General features: G+C 33.0%; 2 protein-coding genes across 5 annotated transcripts in view; one reads left to right on the top strand and one right to left on the bottom strand.

Moving 5' to 3' along the window:
- KCNH7 (potassium voltage-gated channel subfamily H member 7) overlaps positions 1-18,084 on the top strand; it is a 621,793-nt gene extending 603,709 nt beyond the window's left edge. For 2 of the 3 annotated variants that reach the window (XM_043991002.1, XM_043991003.1), the window contains one exon: positions 1,209-10,495. In XM_043991002.1, coding sequence (XP_043846937.1) covers positions 1,209-1,478 — 270 coding nt within the window. In that variant the 3' untranslated portion in view covers positions 1,479-10,495. Of the gene's footprint in view, positions 1-1,208; positions 10,496-17,636 lie in introns of those variants that run through there. The other variant, XM_043991004.1, reaches the window with a different exon arrangement.
- Positions 10,629-22,917, bottom strand: part of GCA (grancalcin) — a 38,472-nt gene continuing 26,183 nt past the window's right edge. For both annotated transcript variants that reach the window (XM_043991005.1, XM_043991006.1), the window contains 6 exons: positions 21,364-21,433; positions 19,907-19,950; positions 19,453-19,600; positions 15,828-15,941; positions 15,398-15,456; positions 10,629-14,145 (listed from right to left, as the gene is read on the bottom strand). In XM_043991005.1, coding sequence (XP_043846940.1) covers positions 14,119-14,145; positions 15,398-15,456; positions 15,828-15,941; positions 19,453-19,600; positions 19,907-19,950; positions 21,364-21,433 — 462 coding nt within the window. In that variant the 3' untranslated portion in view covers positions 10,629-14,118. The remainder of the gene's footprint in view (positions 14,146-15,397; positions 15,457-15,827; positions 15,942-19,452; positions 19,601-19,906; positions 19,951-21,363; positions 21,434-22,917) is intronic.

A 22,917-nucleotide genomic window follows, 5' to 3' on the forward strand; every position in this document is an offset into this window, starting at 1 on the left:
GCCTTTGACCTTTGTCAATAATTTTCAATGGCTCCCTGCTGCCCAAAGAATAAAATGTCAACTTCTCAGCTTGGCCCTTCATAGTCAGACTTCTGCCTACTTTTCCAGGGTTACTTCACATTACTCCCCTCAGATACTCGGTTTTCTACGCCCCCAAATTTAGCATTTCACTCCTACTTCCACAATTTGCATAACCTCTCTTCAGTGCCTAGAATGCATTCCCTTCTAGCCTCCACAGCTTAGAATTTTTAGCTCCCTCAAGGTTCAGGTCATGGGTAATTTCCTACAGGAAGTCTTTCCTGGACTCCCTGGTTGTAAATGTCCTTTCCCACCTCAAATCATCGTGTACATATTTATTTATATTTTGTCTCCCCCGCCACCACCACTCCCAAGAGAATATCAATTCCCTGTTGACAAGGGTTGCTTCATTTTGTGAACCAGCCTAAGTATATAACACTTAAGTGTTAAATGAATTGGTTGTATTGTACTGGATTCATTTTTAAACACTACAGACAAAATTGATAATTGAAGTACAGCTAGTAAAATATTAAGAGCTATCTTGGAAAAAATTTCAGCAAAAATTGTGGGAAGGCTCGTGCCATGTACTGCTCAGAACAACTATGTTTACAGCATGTGGTGATGTGCTTAGAAGAAAATAATGCAAACCTTCTAAAATATGAAAGGAGAAAGTAATCTTTGTAGCTAGACTTAATAGCTAAAAAACATGATTCAGTCGACCTTTCCAGAGAATCATAGTCCTTTTAATTCTAACTTATAAATTCTGCTCCCTCCTGTCTTTTGCCCTCATTCATAGCTACTAAAATACTCAGCTCTTCCAAACTCAGTTTTTCCTTGAATTTAAAATTCAAATGTGTGGGGGGGGGCGGAAATATTTTTTAAAAGACTGGTTTCTAGTTTAATTTCCCATGCTCAGAATTCCTCAAATTCTGGAGCTTTGTAAATTACATGGAAACCTACTGGTGGCAGGTTTTGGATCTCTACTCCCAATCTTTCTCTTGCATTAACTTTTTTGGGAGGGAAGGAGCTGCAAGACCATACCTCTAAAGAAATGTAGATAGATTTGGAATGAAAACATTTTAACATATTTAAATATTATGAATGATTTGAAAAGTAATGGATGGTATTATATTTGGGGCAGTTCTCTAAGGGATTTGTAAAATTGCCTTGTTTTCTCTTCTTCCCATCAGTGTCCTGAATTCCTAGATCTTGAAAAATCTAAACTTAAATCCAAAGAATCGCTCTCCAGTGGGGTGCACCTGAACACAGCCTCAGAAGACAACTTGACTTCACTTTTAGAGCAAGAACCTGATCACTCTTTAGAGCTCCATCCACAGCACAGTAAAACTTACCTTCATCCCATTAGGCATCATCCTTCTTTACCAGATTCTTCCCTAAGCACTGTAGGAATCTTGGGTCTTCATAGGCATGTTTCTGATCCTGGTCTTCCTGGGAAATAATGATTATTATTTTTTTTACTATTTACTTCATATAAAATTTAAGTGCTTTTAATGGCTGTTTTCCTTTTTTTTTTTTTTTTGTATTTAAATCCTCTATACTTGACTCAGGGGCTAACAAGTTACCATTATATGCAAAAGTACTGTATATTTTCCTAAATTAAAGCTTGTAAGGTAAAGTTGAGCAGTTAGATGTAAATATACTTAAGAACTATGTTCCAAATGTTAAAACTGCCAGCATCTCAAGGCACCTTATATTTTTTTTTATTTTTTTTAACACCTGCATGTTAGGAACTCCAACTCATGTTGCATGGACAATATCATTTACTGCTTTCACTAAAACAGTACTTTGTTGTAAAATGCCTTCCAAGTAAATAAGAGGCCAGAGGATGATCTAGTTCATGGACATGACTCAGAATATATTAAATTAGCTCATCTGAAGTTCAAAGGAGAACAAAAAAAAATTGTCCATTTTGAAAAGTTGTCATCATCTTTCTGTATGGAGCATTTTATACTCAATGACACTTAAGGGATTATAAAATCACTAACAGGAGGAAATAACCTCTTCCAAGTAAGTGTAGCTGTTTTAAAAAAGATTGAACTTGGGGCAACTAGGTGGCACAGTGGATAGAGCACCGGCCCTGGAGTCAGGAGTACCTGAGTTCAAATCCGCCTCAGACACTTAACACTTACTAGCTGTGTGACCCTGGGCAAGTCACTTAACCCCAATTGCCTCACTAAAAAAAAAAAAAAAAAAAAATTGAACTCCTTGAGTTAGACTATCACCAATTGCATTCATAAAACACATTAATTCAGTAATTTCCACTGGCATGTTTGACTACAAAAGGACACATTTTTCTTTAATTTTTCTTTTCTTGACCCTTCTCAAAACTTATAAAACTTGGCTGACACACAGAATCACACAGTTCTTTCTTGTTATTCAACCTTAGGACATGTTGAACTACATTTATTTTCATGTCACTGTTCCTTTCAAAGTCTTTGCCATTTCAAAGTCTTAGCCATTTTAACCCTCACCTCCAAATCACTCCAAAATATTCCACTTTTATTTTTTGTGCTATATAGGCTAAAGAATATGTACATTATTTGACTAAAATACCATAGTAAAACCTCAGTTAAGTAGAATGTTTACAGTATGGGGTATTCTGATTGATATAATATGTTGGTTGAAAAAGAATTAAATTCAGATCCAGTTTGAACCTAGGATTTTTGGAGCAGAAAGGTTAGAGATTACCTAATCAAATGTCACTTTGTGATTTGGTTTCAACCTGTTGATTGCTTTCTAAAATGTATTAATACATTTTCCTGCCTTAAGTTAAATATAATGAAAGCAATTTCATTGATGATACAGATCTCACATAACATCAAGGTCATTATTCTGAATATAATTTGTCATTGTAGAGAACTATAAAAGATAAGAGATTAGACAAAATGTTTATTGGTTTCATGATGCAATAACATACCCTGGACAATATTTTTAGTATATCAATAAGATGAAGGTCTATTTTCTTGAGTCTGTCCCAAAAAGAGAGGGCAGAAAACTATTCCAATTTAGTGGAGGGTTCTGAGTTGAGTTCCACTTAACTGAGGTTTTCTTCCATTTAAAAATTCACCCTACAGGGGGCAGCTAGGTGGTGCAGTGGATAAAGCACTGACCTTCGATTCAGCAGGACCTGAGTTCAAATCCTGCCTCAGATACTTGACACTAGCTGTGAGACCCTGGGCAAGTCACTTAACCATCACTGCCCTGCCCCACAAAAATACACCCTACATCAATTTTTTGAATGCTAGTGGAGATGTACCCATAATGAGTGATTTCTAGGCAAGGTGTGGAGTGGAGTGGTTCTTTTCAATTTTCTTTAACAATTTTTAAAAACCCATGTTGTCATTCATCAAAAGAGAGATTACAAGTGTGCTAGGATACTGGGTATTACAAAATTGATCATCTTTCTAAGATATACATGTAATGTTATTTATCTTTGTGTACAAAACTAACTACCTGTAAATCCAAGAGGTGATTTCTAAAGCTGCAAATTCTTCAGACATTGTACATGACCAGCACTTTGTGACTATCTTAGCTTATTTCTTATATATTTGACTGATTCACACATTGTAGGGCAAGTAACACTATTCTGCTACCTACATTTTACAACATATACGGATAATTTGATAATCTTCTAAATTTTACTTGGCCAGTGGAAAATGAAGAGATAGTGATTATATTCTGTCACTCTGCTTACTTTGTGAAAAGCAGAGAAGCACAAATTATTAGGACTGGTTTACACAATGCCAAAATTTCTTTTAAATTCACACCAGCTTTTTGTTGTGTAGACAACCTTCACAATAGGCATTTTGTTGTTAAATCTTCAGCTAAAATGACTTGGCAAAAACATGCCAATCCTTGGTTTAAGAAGCCTTAGATTGCTGTACCAAAAAGTTTTCCTTGCCAGATAAGACAACTAACTTAAACACAGTAGTTTGATTCTGGAATGCTCTATTATGTTTATTGTGAAGATAAGCACAAAACCTGGCCTTCCACAAAGACACCCATTTTTCAATATAATTGAAGAATGGCATGATTGTAAAGATTGTGAAAGAATTTTACCATATTTAAATTAATTTTTGCATAAAAATAACTTTCTGCTTTAATTCCTTTGAATTATAGCTTATTGTTTAAAAACATTATAGCATCTTAGATTTAGAAAGGGAACTTAAAATCCTTCTGACACTGTAATAAAAATAGGATGGAGTAACTTATGATTTGATTATTCAGATGGAAAACAACTGAATATTAGTAACATCTCCCACCAATTGATATATCACAATTATCTAGCACTTAATTGGGCATTTGAAGCAGCCCAAAGAATGTTGAATGAGTGAAATACTCAGGTCTTTTTTTCTTAAAATCATGTTTTCAATTTCCTTTTGACTTAAAAAAAAATGTTGACCAAAAGGTGAATCTGACATTCTGTCCTAGGCTACTGACTCTGCAAAGTCCAGCATATTGTCAGTAATAGCCTCATGGTATTTTCTTTAAGAATCTTTATCTACACCTGGGTCCTTAAGAATCCTTTAGACTTTCTTATAACATTAGAAATGTTACTTGGTGCCTGACCCAACTAAGTTCCTATCTAAATATATCCTCAATTCATTTAGATCCATTTTTCTGCTGTTATCATCAGATGGGCAGATGGCCTAAACACTTAGATATAACACTTCATCTTACTAGTGGATTGCCATGCTACCTATCCTTATCTAACCTCCTCTGATGTGTTCTACAGTTTAGTTATTAAATTAAGAACCTAGGATGAAGAAACACCTGTTATAATTGTTCTTACAGGATTTTACAATTAATACATGGTCACCCAACAGACACTAGGGCCTGCTTTCTATTTTTTAAAATATGCACTGGTGTAAACTCATCAAGGCTACTAGCAAAAAAAAAATGGAAATTTTTCCTTCATATTAGAGGACGTCATTTTTGTACATCTTTAGACTAATATTTGATTTTCTGTATGCAAGAATTATCTGTTTTGGGGGGATCTCCTGCCAGAAGCTATCTTTTAGCTGTACAAATATAGGTTGTGGCTCTAGTTACTGAGGGAAATTTATTGATAAAAATGACATTTTTAATTTTAAAAAAATTGGAATCTTACCTACAGAGCTAATTTGCTTTAAAAGCAATGATTTTAATCACATTTAAGAGCTTGCACATACTACACTTTATGAACCTGAAAGTGATGGGACTGAATATGAATTGTTTAAGCTGCTTAATTATAGCATATTTAAGCACTAATTGTATCTGTTTGACCAAGGAATGTTCTTAAATTGCATGACCACAATAAAAAAGTAGATGATCAATGAATTTCAAATACTTTTAAAATATAATTTACCATTTTCCCAATGATAAAAATATTAAAATTCTATTAAACCTCCATTTATACATCTATAGTTTTAAAAAAGAACACGCATCATATGCATGCAAATGCTTGAGTCCTACAGAGTAGCATGCTTGTTTTAAAGACCTCTTATAAAAAAGTAACAAGAAAATGGCATAATTGTCCATAATTTTATCAGTCACATGATACAACTAAAGATACTAAACCTATCTTAGACATTTTTCTACTTGAATACAAATCAGGAAAACTGACATGAGTAAAATTAAGTAGTAGTCTCTCATGATGTGACACCATTGCCATTCTATTGTTTCATGGTACCCTGTTGCAATAAGGAAAACAATTTTAAATTATATTACTAACAACTATTTATTGGATTCATAAGTTTGAAGACAATTTCAACACAATTAGATAAAACAACTATGGAATAAAATTTCTTGTTGCATATCTTTGGTGCAATAACTTAAATGATTTCAATATCTTTTCTGCACTTGATTTTAATGACCCATCAGAAAATTGTCTCAAAAAGCTCACCATTGCCAGAATGCATTATTTGTAAAGGCCAACTAATTAAATGGTAAAGCAATGATAATGCTGATTCCTGAGGTCTCTAACAGTCTGACCTCAAAGTATATCTATTACCATAAAATGTTATACTTGAAATGGAACTTAAAAATCATCAAGTCCAGCTTATATTTAGAGACAAGGAAAATGAGGCCCGGATATGTTGATTTGCCTGAGGTCCCACAGCTAGTCAGACAATGAAGCCTAAAACCCAGATTTCCCAATTCATAGGAGTGCTCTTAATAGCAATCCACACTACCAGTTTGGATCCCCACAAATGTAAAAACAAAATGTTCAGGGATATATATATCTAGATAGATATCTAGATATCTAGACATTTTTCCAGGTAGACATTCACTTCTTTCAGTGACTCCAAAGTCTGTCCTATTGACACAAAACATTACCTTAATAGCAAAGTGTCACACTAATATGTAAACTTAATACAAGCTTCCCCCATCCAAATGTCTTAGTATCTTTTCCCTTACAATGAACTTGAATAGTAATGCCAATCCTTTAGTTCTTTTAAAAGATGTCACTTATATTTAAATACTTGAGTAATGAATGGCAGATCAATGTATAAAACAAAGCAATTGGCTATGCTATTTTCACCAGACACAAATATCCATTATACAGTACAAATTTGTTATAGCAAAACACAAGTTTTCAAAAACATAAATTAGGCAACTATTTACATCACAAAAGAGTTCATTTTAAGGGCACTTTTAAAGAGGAAGTTCCCTTAATACAATTAAGTATACTCACTTATACTACCTGATAAGGGATTTGGTTGGAAGGAAGCAGAATTGCAAAGCAAAAATGCTACCAAAGTGCCAGGTGAAAATCAAGCAGCATTGACACATCCATGGAATGCTACACTTTGATTTGTAGACCATTTTCCAGGAATACATGACTGTATACAGCAAGGCATGTTAATTTAAACCTTAGTAGCACGGTAGCTTCTTCAAAAAGTCAAACTTTTAATTGAGTAAGTTACTATAGTAGTAAAGCCTCTGAGATATTTTTGATTTGCACAGTCAAGGGAAAACCACTTTAGTATGGCTGTATGAGATGCTAACATTTAAATCCATAACCCCGAAAAACTGTAACACTCTCTAGATGAAACCCAAGGTTGTAAGCATGGGAACTCTATTCTTTTGTTTACCTTGTGTAAAATGATAACATTTAGTTAAGTTTCAGTTTTAAAGCATTTCTGCCTATGTTTAAATCTGTTTAGTTCTATGTAATTAATGATCTCAGCAACGAGGTATATTTCTATACATGTGAAATGGTGTGGTTGTCATTTCTGTTCACTCTTTCCTGCTAAATTCCTTTAATGAGTCTTTTTGCCATGGATTATCAAAATAATCATAAAAATTTTTTTATTTTACAGTAACACTTCTTAGCTCCTAGTGCACTGTAACAAAAGACATTATTATTTCTAAACATTTGTATCATACCTTTGGGATTTAAGTTAAATATTTTTTTCTCTAAAAAAAAATGTTCAAGAAAGTCCTTAAGAAAAACATTTCAAGAATTTCTAGTTGCAACCATGTAATTCCCTTTGATTTTAATGGAAGGCATAGTATCAAGTGTGTATTTGTGACTAAAATACTAAATATTAGAATTGTAATTGGAAAAAAAGATGTTAGAATGTTTTCTAATGCTGCAATGATACATTTCAAAATACTAAAACATTGAAAAGTGCATTTTGAAAGAAAAGCTTTTTTAATCACTTAAAAGATTTCAACCATATAAGACTAAGGAAAAAAATCTCATTCATTGTACCTTTGTTTATTTAAGTGGTAAATATCCTGGAATGTTTCAAACATAATGAAACAGCTTACCAAAATATACTATACTGTTCCCTTTGTCTTTACTCATACTATGTAGCATGGAATCACAAAGGTGACTTTGAAATAACTGTACAGAAATATTTATTTTTTAGCAAATGTTTTCTTCAAAGATTATGTGATATTGACAGCATAAACCATTTGCACAAATAGTTTTGCAATAACCCTCTGAAAATAACTGTAAATAGAAAAATTGTAAATTGCACTGTAAAAATTATTGCAATTTTTGGTAGCTAAAAAAAGCACACAGGGAGTTAAACTGTAAAAGTTATATTGATAATATAATGTATATAGAGAATTCAAGAATGAGGGAAATAATTTCTGGACTATTTGTATAAGAAAAGCGAATCATTTCAAACTCATAAATGAATATTGTTTAGACGCATCGAAGGTGGTTGTCTGTCTTTAGATAGTTAAGATAGAAACTTTTTGAGGGGCTAATTGTATTTCCAACATTTTTTATTAGGTACAGCACCAGACAGAGGCATGATGGTGCTGATTTATTTTTTTAAAAATCACTTAATTATAAGAACAGTGCTGCATTTTACTGGATCCTATTAGGACACTGATTACTGGGACTGTGTTGGATGCATGGTAAAAACTTTTACTTTTAAAATTAAGGTAATGTCTTTTTTAAAGTGTCTTTCTTATAACCCAAAAGGGACACACTACAATAGTAATTTCCTTCATAAAATCATTTGTCCTTTATGCAAGATTTCCAATCTTTAAACATACAACTTAATTTTAAACTGAAAATTTTATATAACACTGTGTATTCGTTTCTCTTTTCCTTAGTTTGGAAAATGAAAAATACCTTTTTTTCATTCACCTAAATTTCTATGCATTTTTAGTCCCTTCATTAAGGGAAAAAAAGTTGTATTTGCAAGAATTATTTTCTAATATATAACATAAAATCTAATAGTGAAATAGTTGCCCCCTCTATTGAAAATAAAATACAAAGTAAAGCTAAGGAATGTTTTCACTTGGCTTGATATCTCTAACTTTCATTAACAAGAAACTTAAAACTGGCACAAGGAAAACACTCATGCTTTAAATAAATTTTGAAACAAAAGCAAATATAGTAAAGTAGCATGCACTGAGCAAATGTCATCAATGAGAACTCTGTCCAATTAGTAGGTTCTAGAATGCATAGGAGCAGTGCACCAAATTTTAAAACTTCTGTCTTTTGTTATTGGATTACAATTTTAGAATCCCAGATATGGGAAAAATTTAGACCAACATTTAAAGGAGAATGCCAGCTTAGAGTCAATCAATCAAAATTAGCCCATATGGGGGCAGCTAGGTGGCACAGTGGTTAGAGTACTAGCTCTGGATTCAGGAGGACCTGAGTTCAAATCCAGTCTCAGACACCTGACATTTACTAGCTGTGTGACCCTGGGTAAGTCACTTAACCCTCATTGCCCTGCAAAAAAAAATTTTAAAATTAGCCCATATATCAAAGAAAAATGGATTTCTAGTTTTGGGGCATGTTTACTTGCACTGTTTAGTTACTCCTTTGAAATTACAATAACTGTAGCAATGTATATTTTTATAGTTAAGTAGTACTATCTAATTAAACTTCATTTGCTTGTAAAGGCACATGGCTAGCTGTATTTGTATTCACACATTATAGAGCAGACTTTAGAAATCCTGGAATTGTTGGAGGGTAGCATCAGGTCATTCTGTTTGGCACAAATCTCAAAAATATGGCCACTGAAAGGTAACTTCACTACTCAAAAGGTTCCCAAGTTGCCTGTGTTTAATCGCATATCTTAGTGTAATGTGGGAACCATAAAGAAATTTCTCTTGCTACCCAAGTAAATTACATGGCAAATTCACTACCATACCCTGCCCAACTCACTCCCTACTATAGATATGCTAATGAATTTCATTATTCCCAAAATACAATCAAAAGCCAAGTTGTTTTTACCAGACTATGTGAACAGAAGTCACATTCAGCTATGAGTCTTTTCATTATGAAATGAAATGAAATGAAAGGCATTCCCCTATGTCTCCAGGGAAAACAAATAAATGGGCAAAGGTTAGCATAACTGATGGTTTAGAAGTACAGAGCGACATATAAACACAGAAAGGGAGGATGTGAGATTTTGGAGGAAGCTTCCAAAGCTGTTGCAGATCACTACAGCATTATTGAATGCAGTGAAAAATAGTTCAGTAGCTCAATGTGGCAATATGAGCCTACAGCTTTAGGACCATGAAAAAGCATCTATACATTATCTAAAGAATATTAGTCTAGGGGCGGCTAGGTGGCGCAGTGGATAAAGCACCGGCCCTGGATTCAGGAGTGCCTGAGTTCAAATCCAGCCTCAGACACTTGACACTTACTAGCTGTGTGACCCTGGGCAAGTCACTTAACCCCCATTGCCCCACCAAAAAAAAAAAAAAAAAGAATATTAGTCTAAAGCTCTAACTAAAGGGCAGAATAGTCCAAAACACTTCAATACTGTAAGATAGGTTATCCTTTGTTGGTCTAACTCTATACACACACTCAATGAAACCTTTATTTAAAGGAGCCAAAATAGATTGGATAACATTCCCTATATTATGCTCTAGTCAAAAAAAAATCCACCACACTTTTTGATATTTCTTTCAAGGGAAGTCAATAAACCACTTGTGCTGCATTTTCAAATGACTGGATAGATTTTATTTTAAATTACCATCCTTGTGAGTTTTACTTTCTATATATAACTTCCAGGATTTTTGCAATGTATTCCTGTTAATTTCCCAAGCACTACTATTCTATAATAGGAGAAAATATATCATTAAAGATGGTGACTTTAAGAACTTTCTTTCAAACACAAAAATCTAATTTCTCATAGATAATTTATTAAAGCTTAATTAATCTGAGTGATGACAACATACAAGATTACATTTCATTTGATTTCTCTATTTTAGCTAGAGAAATAATCCTAAGAATGAATTTCAGTATTTTTTAAAACGATGCACAAAATAGAAATCACAATGAATCCCACACATTTACTTCATGGGTAAAATGCCTTTTCTAAATATAAATACATGTGGCAAATAGTCATAATTTAGTAATGCATTCTTGATTTTGTGCTACTCTGCTTGCTGAATGCATGCTTATGAAGTTTAAAAGAGCACAATCCACTTACTTGGCATTAAGATGGACCAAATTAAGGCTGTCCATTAAGATGGCTCCACACTTCCTTATCACTGGAACAGAAAATATCTATGCTGCCACCTTGACATAGAATTGCAATGCCTGATATTTGTAATCTGGCAGTTTTTTAGACCTAGGTGAACTACTGCACTGTTTTTATGAACTGTAGCATCTCATATGTATGTTAACAGATTTTTGTATAATGCAAAATTTTACAGAAAGCTATTTGGATGTTTATTTCTACAAAAAAATTCTCAAGATGACTTGGATCATTGTTTACTGTACAAATAAAAGCACTTGTACATTGACAGTGTAAATTACTCAATAATTTACAACACTAACAAGAAAACTTAGAACAGAACTGACTTCACAAAATAAACCAACCAACCACACTTATAATCCAGTCATGAGCACAGAGTAAGGTCTATATACAACTACTTAATTTTTTAAAGTCACTGGATTTGGGTATTTTATAAATATTTCTGCAATTATTATAACAAAAAGACTAAGAACTTCAAAAGCTGATTGCATTTTAATATAAAAATAATGAGCAAAATCATAATTATGTTTAATATTTTATGAAAATATTTAAATTAATGTAAAAAGCAACACAATTATCTAGCGATTTACAAGAATTAAACACATCAAAACTACAAAACAAAGTGTTTGGCAGAAATATAAATGGTGATTTTAATGCAGTTCTACGTTTTCATCTCAACCTTTGACCACCATGTGCAAAAGGCACTGGGACTACAGGTACACATCTTAAAAAAAAGAGAAGTATAAAATTATCATACTCAATAAAAAGGTTGTTTAAACTGAGCAAATTAGTTGCAAATAACAGCTATAATAGAGAGACAGCGTAGTATAGTGCAGTGGTATCAAACTCAAACAGAAATGATTCCTGTGGGATGCATACTGACTTAGAAAACCACAAATTAATATTATCTATGTTGTACAGTATTTTTATTTATTTTATTAAACATTTTAATCTGGTCCAGGCAGCACTGAAGAGTTTGCAGGCTGCAAGTCTGGTAATTCTGGTTTAGTGGGTGAAAAGTAGGCCTTAAAGCTATGAACATGGGCTCAATTCCTACCTTTGACACAGACTATCTGGTCAAGTCCCTTACCTTTCTGTGCCTTGGCAATTTTCTAAGACTGTCAGTTGCTGAGAGGATACAAATCTGTACAGGTAGAGGGAGTTTCATCTCCTGGGATTTCCCTATACCAATGTAATAATAGATCTAGTCCTTACCTCTACTGTTAGCTACAGCTTATGATTCTTTCTATAAAGTCTAAATGAAAAAAACATATTTTACTATGGCTCAGTCAACTTCCTCCCACACTGACAAACTGTTGTCATATGAAAGCAGACTGAACAGTTGATGGGAGTAGGCAGTATTTAAGAGGGGAAAGGTATTTATGGGAGTAGAGAGAATTTAAAGACTGTGCATGATTTCCAGATAAGTCCTCTTTAAACGTTCAAGTTTAAAAATATACATTTTACTTACTGAAATTTCAAGGCAACCAGTTACTGTAGGCTTAGCAATGTCAAATTGGCTATACTTTGCTTTTCAGAAATTATAAAAGTGAATGTTGATTTAAATTTCTATTTGTGCTATGAAAGTTTTTATCAATATGCTGCCATCTGCCCTCATGCTTTAAATGGATAATTGTTATTTCTCCTAAACCACTGTAACTTTAAATGTTAAATTACTTTTTGGAAACTAGAAAAAAAAATCAGTATATCACTTAGCTCATATACCACATGTTAACTATGTTCTCATGTTGTACAGTGCCACTAACCCTTCAGAAGCTTTTCAAGTAATATATAACTTAGTCTTTTTCTATTTTCAAGTTCCTTGAAATGTTTAAAGTAAAATTAGAAATGTCTATGAAGAAAAAGAGCTAGAAGCTTAGAAATAAATGGGACCATAGAGGTATTATAGTTTAACCCCTTCAGTTTACAAATAAGGAAACTGCTCTCACTGAAACTAAAATTTGCTAATGGTAGAGATGGAAATGGGATCCAGGTCTCCTGACTCCTTGTCCTTTGTTTTTATCACCATACTAGGCTAAATAAAATAAGACACCTCCCACAGTTAATGTATCTACTAACGGTAGGCCAAAAGGAGCCAATTATCCAGTTATTGCAACATGAGTCCTAAGTGAAGTTCTAAGTTCTTATAGTACCTAGCACACTAATTTGCACAGGTTATGAAACAGTTAAAACATCTGTTGTTGGATCAGTGCCAAAACAATTCAATTAAATAAATCAAAGTTGTTCTTTAAAAAGGTTTTAAACAAAACAACTGGCTAGATAATTTCTTTTAAATATTCAACCATTCTTTTGGCACCATGTAAAACTTACAGTGAGTAATAAATGTTGACATTTCTATTTAAAGTGCCTTCATTACAGATACTAGGATATAAGCCACATTCTCTTAATGTCATGCTGTCAAGTTTTACTTTTACTAATTAAAGTGAGGAGGTCAAATAAAACCGTGAATTGTAGATTGTCACTAAAATAAACAAATGAAATGGATGAAAAAAATGTTAGCAAAGAACAGCAAAGAAAATCTTAGATCTATTGGTTCACATAATAAATACAGTGACAATTCTCAGGTAATTGATCATCAGACTATTACTTCTGTTTTTCACATTGGGTACAATTAGGTTTTTGTTTCCTAATTACATGATCAACAAACATGGGTACAAAAACCCAGCTCCTTTTCATTAATTCCCTAATGTTTATAGATAATGTTTATAAACTAAAGGAAAAAGTTTATTTTCAAGTGTTAGACTTTTTACCTAAATATTTTTCAATTTTTCATTCTGGTTAAATACAAACTAAAGCCAAAATCACCCAAGACTATAAAGGTAAAAAGATCAGTCTCATGCTTGGTATTTACTTTTCATTAATCATGTTATTTTACATTACACAGACGAAAAATATGCAATAATGTTTTTTCAAATTATGACATCGTAAACAAAACAATTTTTATTGCTCTGAACTGTGCACTAAGATTAAAACAGTTATACAGATAACAGGTAGGAACAAAGAGAAGTCCAAATGAGCTTCAGTTCACAACAGATTCAGTAATAATTCTTTCTGAGCAGAAGAATTCACAGGATTCTCTCTCCCCCAACATTCTTTATTAGTTGGGCACTCATATGGCCATAGTACCCTGCAAAAACTAAAGCAAAAGGCAAAGTTACCAGATAACAAAAAGAAAAGATTGCTCAAAGATGGTTCTTAAAAAAATATTATTTTACCACTAGCTGTATTGGCTACAAGAAAATAAAGGTACAAGAATAACTGCAACCTTCAATTTCTGTCAAAATGTCAAAATTCCTAGTGTCATTTTGTAAGGATTTCGTATTTTGATTTTAACTAAATCATCTGACTACATTCTCACACAAGTGTATTCATAATTTCCCTTTGGAAACCTCAAAGGTTTGGCCATTCAAACCACTTTCTAATTAAACAACAGTTCAAACCCTAGGTTGCCAAAAGTATGTATAACTTATGTATTATTATGATGTGATGGTCTCAGCATAAAACATCTCTATAACCTCTATATTTCAACATGATTAATAGCCACCAGACAGTAAGTTACTTCTTAGATAATAAAAATACAGTTTTATGGTAGAAAATATACTTTTAAAACCTTTTGAGGTCTATTTAGCTACTGATAAATACAAATCATACCAGCGATAAACAAAAATACCCCTAATATTAAAACACAAGAAAGGCATATGCCAATCATGTGTGTGTGTGTCTGTGTGTGCATGTGCACAGCCTCAAAAATGACATGAGTAATAGGAACAAAAAGATGAAGTTTCTAAATCTGTCTGGGATTATTAACACCAAGACTTGAAGTCGCCTGATTTTTTTCTCCTAGAAGCAAACAAACTTCCAGTTAATTTCTTATTTTAAAAAGAAAAAAAGAATCTGAACTGGACCTGTGATTTCAGTGATAACAGAAAACTACCAATGTAGGTACACATTTGTTCCCTAACTTACAGTTAGGCAACATGCTTTAAAAGCATACAGAAAGTCATGTGATTTCCTTGCCCCTGGACACATAACTATTATCTGTCAGAGGCCATATTTAATCCAGGTCTGCCTGACTCCAAAGCCAAGTTTATCTATCCACTAAGCCATGATGGCACTCATAGAAATTATGATATCATATTCTCTTGCTAACACTTAGAAGACACAGGACTACTCAAAAACAAAATGTTCAGAAAAATCAGGAAATATGCTTTCCATCTTCAATGTAAAAATTAATTTTATTTTAAAGTTTTATGCAACTTATGAGAGGATAAGACAGTTGTATATATCATATTAAGGGTACCAATCACCCCTAATCATTTTGGACACTTGTCAAGAAAGCTAGAATATAATACAGAATCAATATTAAATATGTTAAACATGGTACTCACATCATCATATACAAAGTTCACAAAACCTTGCTGCATGCTGTCTCTTCTCCTAAAGAAATCTTCAAACAGAAAGTGATTATATTTTTTTTACTTTTTTTAGTAAAATTTGTATTTTTAAAATACCTGATAGAGTTTTTTTATAGTAATAGCTATACATGCAATTAAATAAGAACTTTAGAATTCTTAGAGACATCAATAAATCCTTCATGATTAAAGTCTGAACAATTATTCCCCTATGCTGAATGACAGATCAGGTTCAACATTTGTAAAATAGTCCTAAAACTTTAGCAAAATATGAGAAAACATCAAAAATGAGACAGGAAAGAAGTGCTTAAAAACTAAAGATATCATTTATTCTGATAGCAAGTATTTAAGCATGAGAAAAATATGAACATTTTGAGGGAGGAAATATACTTTTTAAAATCATTACCTGTCAATGCTCTGAGCTTCACACAGCAAGCAACATAATCATCAAAGAAGATTCTACCATTCTTGCTATAACGCTTTACAATGGCAGTTAATGTCTGAGGACTTAACCTATAACCTAAACAAGAAAGAGATAAAATAATGACCTATAAAACTTTTGAGTCTTAAGAATATTCCTGGTATTAAAAGAAATCCAAATCCAAATGTCATTTCATCCACGTAGAGAATTCCAAGAGAAGAAATTCCCTCTACCAATGCACATCAGTAACTGTTTTGTAATTTGTCTTGGGGAGTTACCTAGGTAAGTGACTAATCCAGGGTCATGACCTACTTACTTTAGTCTGGGTCTTCTAAGCTCCTCTTCCTGCAGACTTGTTCTATTATAAAGACCTTTATTTACTATGCCTCCTGCTTCTGCATCACATCTTCCAGAATGAGTGTCCCAAAAGATACCTTGTATCATTTATCAATATGCTGCCATATTTGTTTATATTTAGAAATCCAAATCAATCCTACTGAAAGCTACATCCATCAGTATAATAAAAACTTCTGGGGGCAGCTAGGTGGTACAGTGGATAAAGCACTGGCCATGGATTCAGGAGGACCTAAGTTCAATTCTGGCCTCAGACACTTGACATTTACTAGCTGTGTGAACCTGGGCAAGTCACTTAACCCTCACCGCCCTGCAAAAAACAAAACAAAGCAAAACAAAACCTTCTATTGATAGCATGACCATTTTCCCAGTCATCTGCCCCATACACAACTCTGAAGTCATCCTTGTCCCTCCCCCTACTTCCTACCTCCTATATGCAATCTGTTGCTAAGTCCCATCTATTTTTGTTTTTAATTAGGTCATGATTTTTAAAAAAAATACATACTGTGCTGACTTATTATAAGATAAATGTCCTCCTTTGTGAAACAAATCTATTTTATTCTATTCATTTAAAAACATATTCTGAAAAGGGGTCCATAGGTTTCACCAGACCATCAGAGAGGTTTATGACAAAAGTTTAAGAACTCTGCTCCAGATTTTCCCCTTTCCAATTCACCTTTAACAGCACATTGCCAATGTAATCTTCCTAATTAAGATATAATAATATCATCTCCCTGCTCACTAACATTTATATTGGTTCTTCACTGCTTAATGAGTAAACATTAATTAAGAAAACTCCTTACCCTGGGATTTAAGATACTCCCTAATCTGGCTCTACCCTTAAAAAGTAATATCTATCTTCTTTCCAACCACACTGGAGAACTTGATTCTTCCCCAAATCCCCAAATTATTGATATCTTCTACGTCCATGCCAGTTCTCTCATACTTTGAACAGACATCCTTCCCATCTCTGCCTATCGAAATCCTTCATTGTAATTCAAGGTTCAACTTAAGAGCAATTTTCTCAATAAGGACTTGATCCACTTCCACCAACTAGAAGTGATATTTCTTCCTTTAATTTCTCAGATCACTTTATTTGACCTCTCCTGTGCTTATATTTCTACATAAATGATCATGTCTCCTCCACCTCCAGTCAGCTTCTAGAATGAAGAGACTATTCTGATTTGTATACCTAGTAGAACCTTGAAAAAAGCAGTCATTTAATAAATGTTTACTGAATTGATACTAAACACAAAACATACAAAATTTTTAGCAGACAAAAATATTATCATTAATCATTGGTATGTACTAAGAGATCAATTTTCCCTGTCTTTAAAGTATAGCACAGCTGATAGAAAGAACATTATTATACCTACTCAAGCTTCATCTTCATTTCAAAAGACTGTAATCACATACATGATATTTTATGGATTTCTGCAGACATCACTACAAAGTTGCCTGTTCTGTAATTCTCCTCAAACGTGAAAAGAATTGCCTTGGAAATGTGTGATTTGGCAGGACTTGGTACAGCTCTGGGAAGCCAGGGAATCACCATTGCTCCCCAGAAAGGTAGGCAGCTAAACACTTTTATTTCCCTGTACCCTAATCTCCCACTCATTGAGTCTCTTCAGTGCTCTCCTACCCCTTTTAACTTTAGCTACTGCATTTTCACATTTGCTCTAGTCTTTTGTCATATTCTCACTGCCACCATACATTTCTGATACTGAAGACTTAGGACAACTGAGTAAGAAAAATACAAAGGTAAAAAATAAAGTCAATAAATAACACTGTGATACTTTACAGTGATACTTTAATAAAATCTAAGTTAAACAACTGCCTGAGAATAAAGAAAAAAGCCTTCACCAAGAAACATTAACTATTAACTAATGAGAATGTAAAAAATATTTGGGGTTTCTCCATTTTACAGTAATAGCTAAGATGTGGCCCTTCAGGAAAATTCTGATAAAGACCACTGATTTAAACTAAATCTCCTTTACTACTCTCAATAACAAACAACAACAAAAAAATGTGTTCAAATAATACAGCTAAATCTGCTTAATTTAAAAACAAAATTACCTTACCTTCTATAAAAATCCATTTGAACAATTTGGATGTTTGCCTAATTTGGAAGATATATTAATTTTCTAACAATTATATTAAGAATCAGGCTTCTTTTTTTGACTCTGGATATATCATAAAGAAAATACATGTTTATATAAGGATGAGATTTATCTGTTGATAAAATGTTCACCAAATTATTGGTTATCATGAAAAAACATCAGTTTTCCTAAGTTTACAGTTAAAATGTATTACCACTGGATTGAACTTGTGAAAAATCAGCTTGAGCTGAACTAAAGTTTACTTCTGAAAGCAAACTCCATCTACAAAGGGATTTGATAAACAAATTATCAGTGCAAAAAAAGACAAGTTTTTCTTACTTAAAATGTAATAGTAATGTAAAGTTCCATTAAAGCAAGTTAATGGAAGCTAGTAATCCACATGCCTTTTCATTAAATCAGTCAGAAAAAGACCCTTAATTACTATAGTTGATAATGTCAAATGTTTATTGAAAATATTATGGAGTGGGGCAGCTAGGTGGCACAGTGGATAGAGCACTGGCACTGGAGTCAGGAGGACCTGAGTTCAAATCTGGCCTCAGACACTTAACACTTACTAGCTGTGTGACCCTGGGCAAGTCACTTAACCCCAATTGCCTTGCCCCCCCCCAAAAAAAGTATAATTAAGTGAGGTTTTAATGGATTAAAAGAATATAACAGTATTTAAATACAACCTCACAAAAATATAGTTGCAACAGTAAGCACAATTCTTCTGTAAATTTCTCTTGTAAACTTTTTAAACTACCATCAACATGAAATTTCAGAATATAGTAATTACAGGTAAATGACTTTGCAAAAGGTGTTCATCTATAATATATCTGCAAAACCAAAAATGAGTGATCTTTGAGGCAAAATAAACTCCCTGTACTTTAAAGTACAAGGGCCTAATTTTGTTAATTACTTGGGGGGGGGGGGGGAGACAGGGCAGTGAGGGTTAAGTGACTTGCCCAGGGTCACACAGATAGTAAATGTCAAGTGTCTGAGACCAAATTTGAACTCAGGTCCCTCTGAATCCAGGGCCAGTGCTTTATCCACTGCGCCACCTACCTGCCCCCAACAACGGCCTAATTTTGTAATGAATTCCATTTATTCAGAGGACAGTCATCTGAGTAAATGTTCAAGTTTCCATGGTTTCTTACCCATAGCTGCAATGACTTGACTCAGTTCATGAAGCTCAACAGTCCCACTTCGGTCCTGATCAATCATCATAAAGTTCTGCTTCCAGGCATTAAGAACTGCCCAAAGTTCCTTGAATTCATTAAATCCCATTTTTCCTGTGAAATCCCTCTGATATTATTTTCTTAACAAAAATAACCGTCAGGAACAATTCATTAAATGTAAAATTCTAAATCAATGAAGAGAAAAACATAGTATTTCAACTATATAAGAGTTCAGTAGTCATAGCCAAATTCTTCATAATTTCTATGCAAAACTCAAAAAGGTTGGCACTCAAAGAAGGTGTTATGAAATATTTTTAAACACTAGTTTCCCATAGCCGTTTTAAACTACTAATTGGCTTAAAGTGATATTCAAAATGGAATTACTCTAAGTTATTCAATTTTCAATTCAAAACATTTTCTTATTTAAGGATACATCCAACATAGAGATCATAATTCTGCAGGTTTCCAAGCTGAATGCTGAAAAATATAATGAAAAGTTGAAATGGAGACTGCTCAATATCACTGGTGACATTTTTGATAACTAATTTTTATGCTAAGGATATATTTTTTTTAAATCAAGAACCAAAAATATAAAAGTAGAAATATTATTTAATTATAAAGATTCCTAATGAGATACTAAAACTCTCACTTTTAAAAATGATCCATTTAGGCTAGCTGGGTATGATCCATTTTAATTTTCCAATCATTTATACATCACAAATATTAATGAGAGTCTTAGTTGATAATTTGTTTTTGTTTATTTTTTTTTGGGTGGGGCAATGAGGGTTAAGTGACTTGCCCAGGGTCACATAGCTAGTAAGTGTCAAGTGTCTGAGGCCAGATTTGAACTCAGGTCCTCCTGAATCCAGGGCTGGTACTTTATCCACTGTGCCATCTAGCTGCCCGCAATAATTTTAACAGTTTAATATTTCCCTCAACCATGACTATTATGAAAATATTACTTTAATGCTCTATTATTAATTTTTTGAAATTGATATGAAAAGATAAAAATTATAAATACTCTGACTATAAATCCTAATATATACTTCAAGTTAAGTGATCTTTGTTTATCCAACAAACATTAGGTGCTTATTTGAGCATGGCACTACTTTATATGTTAAAGATATAAAGATGAAATAAAACAGTCCTTGATATCAAGTCCTTGCATTCTACTTAAGGAACAGAAGAATAACACAGTTAAGTAAATATAAAGCTAGTTCCAGGAGGCAGACAACACTAAAGATTTGACTGGGGGGTGGGGGTGGGGGCACGCAGGAGGTGGACAAGGAGGAAGCAATCAAGGTCTTCACTAAAGATGGAGCACTAGAACTGAGTCTCAAGGGCATGTAAGGATTCTGGTAATAAGGCAAATAAGGTATGAAGATCTTGGAACCATCCAACCAATACCTGGAGGAAAAAAAAAAAAAGAATCCCTTCTATCATTTAATTGACAAGTGATGACCCACAGTTTTCTTGAAGACCTCTAGTGAGGGGCAAACCATTACCTCCTTTATCAGTACGTTCTACTTTAGGATAGATATAGTTGATTAGATGGTTTATGCAGAGTGGAATAGTCTGTAGGGTCCTGTTACTTTAAGTAAGATTCTCATTTCTGAGTATGTCAGAATTTTCTAGAAACTACATTAAGATTGTCTTTCAGCAGACTAATAATGCTCTGTTGGGCTAATGCAGTTCAAAATTATGGAGTATTTAGTAATCTGAAAAATATAAGCCAAAAAGATAAAATTTCCATGAAGAGAAGTGATCCATTTATTTTTTGTATTGGACCCTAGAAGTGTAAAAAGTATTAAGCACAAAAGGAATAAAGGCCCAAATAAGTCTTAAAATGAATTAATTTTCTATTTCAAAAGTAAAAAATATAGATCTTACGAGAATAGGTTCCACTAATCCCAGACTGTGTTAAGCATCTCTGAAGCTCTTCAGCATCCACTTCACCATCCTGCAGAATAAGTTTATGGTTCTTATTCACAAAAGAATACAGAAAAATATCAATTTGGTACTATAATAAATAAAACCAACATGCTTTTATATAACTCTGAAAGCTTTTCTTTATACACAATTATGAAATTCAATAAAATGATTACAGAAATAAAGGAAAGACTTTTGTGGGACCAGAATAAACTATTTTTTCTAATAACAATGTAATTTTATGTTAGTGTTACAATAATATTTTTATATAAAATTTTCTACATTGATCTGGACAACATGGCAGCCCTCCTTATAATACAGTTATATTTTGTGCAAGTTACAATATGTTCATTTACATAGCAGATGGAAAAATATATATTAAGTAATTTGTCCTGAAAATTCTCAAGCATCTCAGAACTGAAGTTTTTGTTTCTTTGGGGTTTTTTTCTATACAAAAAAGAAATGTCAAAAAAAAACCACTTTACTTTTACTCGCCATTCCCTTGTTGAAATTTCAGGGCTCCCCTGTAGTTTTGCTGCTATTCTCCAAGTTATTAACTTAACGCCTCAATCAGGAACTAAGCAGTTTTGTGTGGCAAGGAGACCAAGAATATAAATAGGAAACCAAAATCAAGAAAGGAGTTAATATCAACCTATGGTAAAAAACCTTAGCTGTACTTTAATCTTGTACTGCCTCATTCTATTCCTGCAATCCTATTTTTAGGACATAAAAACATTAGGACATAAAAGCATTAATTCAAATAAAAACTATACAAAGGAATATTTCACACAATTACATCAAACGCTGGCGCAGAAATAGGAGATATGAGAGCAGGACAAGATAGAAAACTGGAAAGCTACACATCCCAAGGGATCCAAGTATCTAAATCAGATAAGATACTAAATAGCTTTCAGGAATTCTGATATCCAGAACTAATGTATGTAAATACTTATAATGTAAACCTATTATAATTTTGTCTCTGGTAAATGAACTCCAAACACAAATTCAAATGGACCAAGCAGGGACAGGGAAAGGTTGTGAAAAGTCCCAAAGGACCACATATACAGGTTTTCCCTATTGAGAGAGTCTATGAAAGATCTTGGTTCCCACAGTACTTTTATCTACTCTTAACAATAAAATTTCGAATACTATTAACATAAAAACCACCCTTTTAGATTAACCATATTGACTGTTAGAATGCAAAGTTTTCCCTCAAAGTGACAGTAATTGGCTAAAAAAGAAATTTGTAATATATTCTATTTTAATCAGAAGAAACAGTTATCTCTAATATGAACCACAGGATAGTAGTTTCATAACATAATTATACTAAAAGCCCCCTTTTAAAACCTTTTGGCCTATTTCTAAGGTAACCTGAATTGCCATCATCAACAGCAATGACAAAAAATCCAATGCAGTCCAATATATTAAAAATCACTTAATACTACATGAATAATAAACTTTATCTACTATAGTGTGTGGGTTTTTTTTTCCATTCTGAACAGAGAAAGATTTTAA

The sequence above is a fragment of the Dromiciops gliroides genome, chromosome 3 (assembly GCF_019393635.1).
Source record: "Dromiciops gliroides isolate mDroGli1 chromosome 3, mDroGli1.pri, whole genome shotgun sequence".
In the NCBI taxonomy this organism is placed as follows: domain Eukaryota; kingdom Metazoa; phylum Chordata; class Mammalia; order Microbiotheria; family Microbiotheriidae; genus Dromiciops; species Dromiciops gliroides.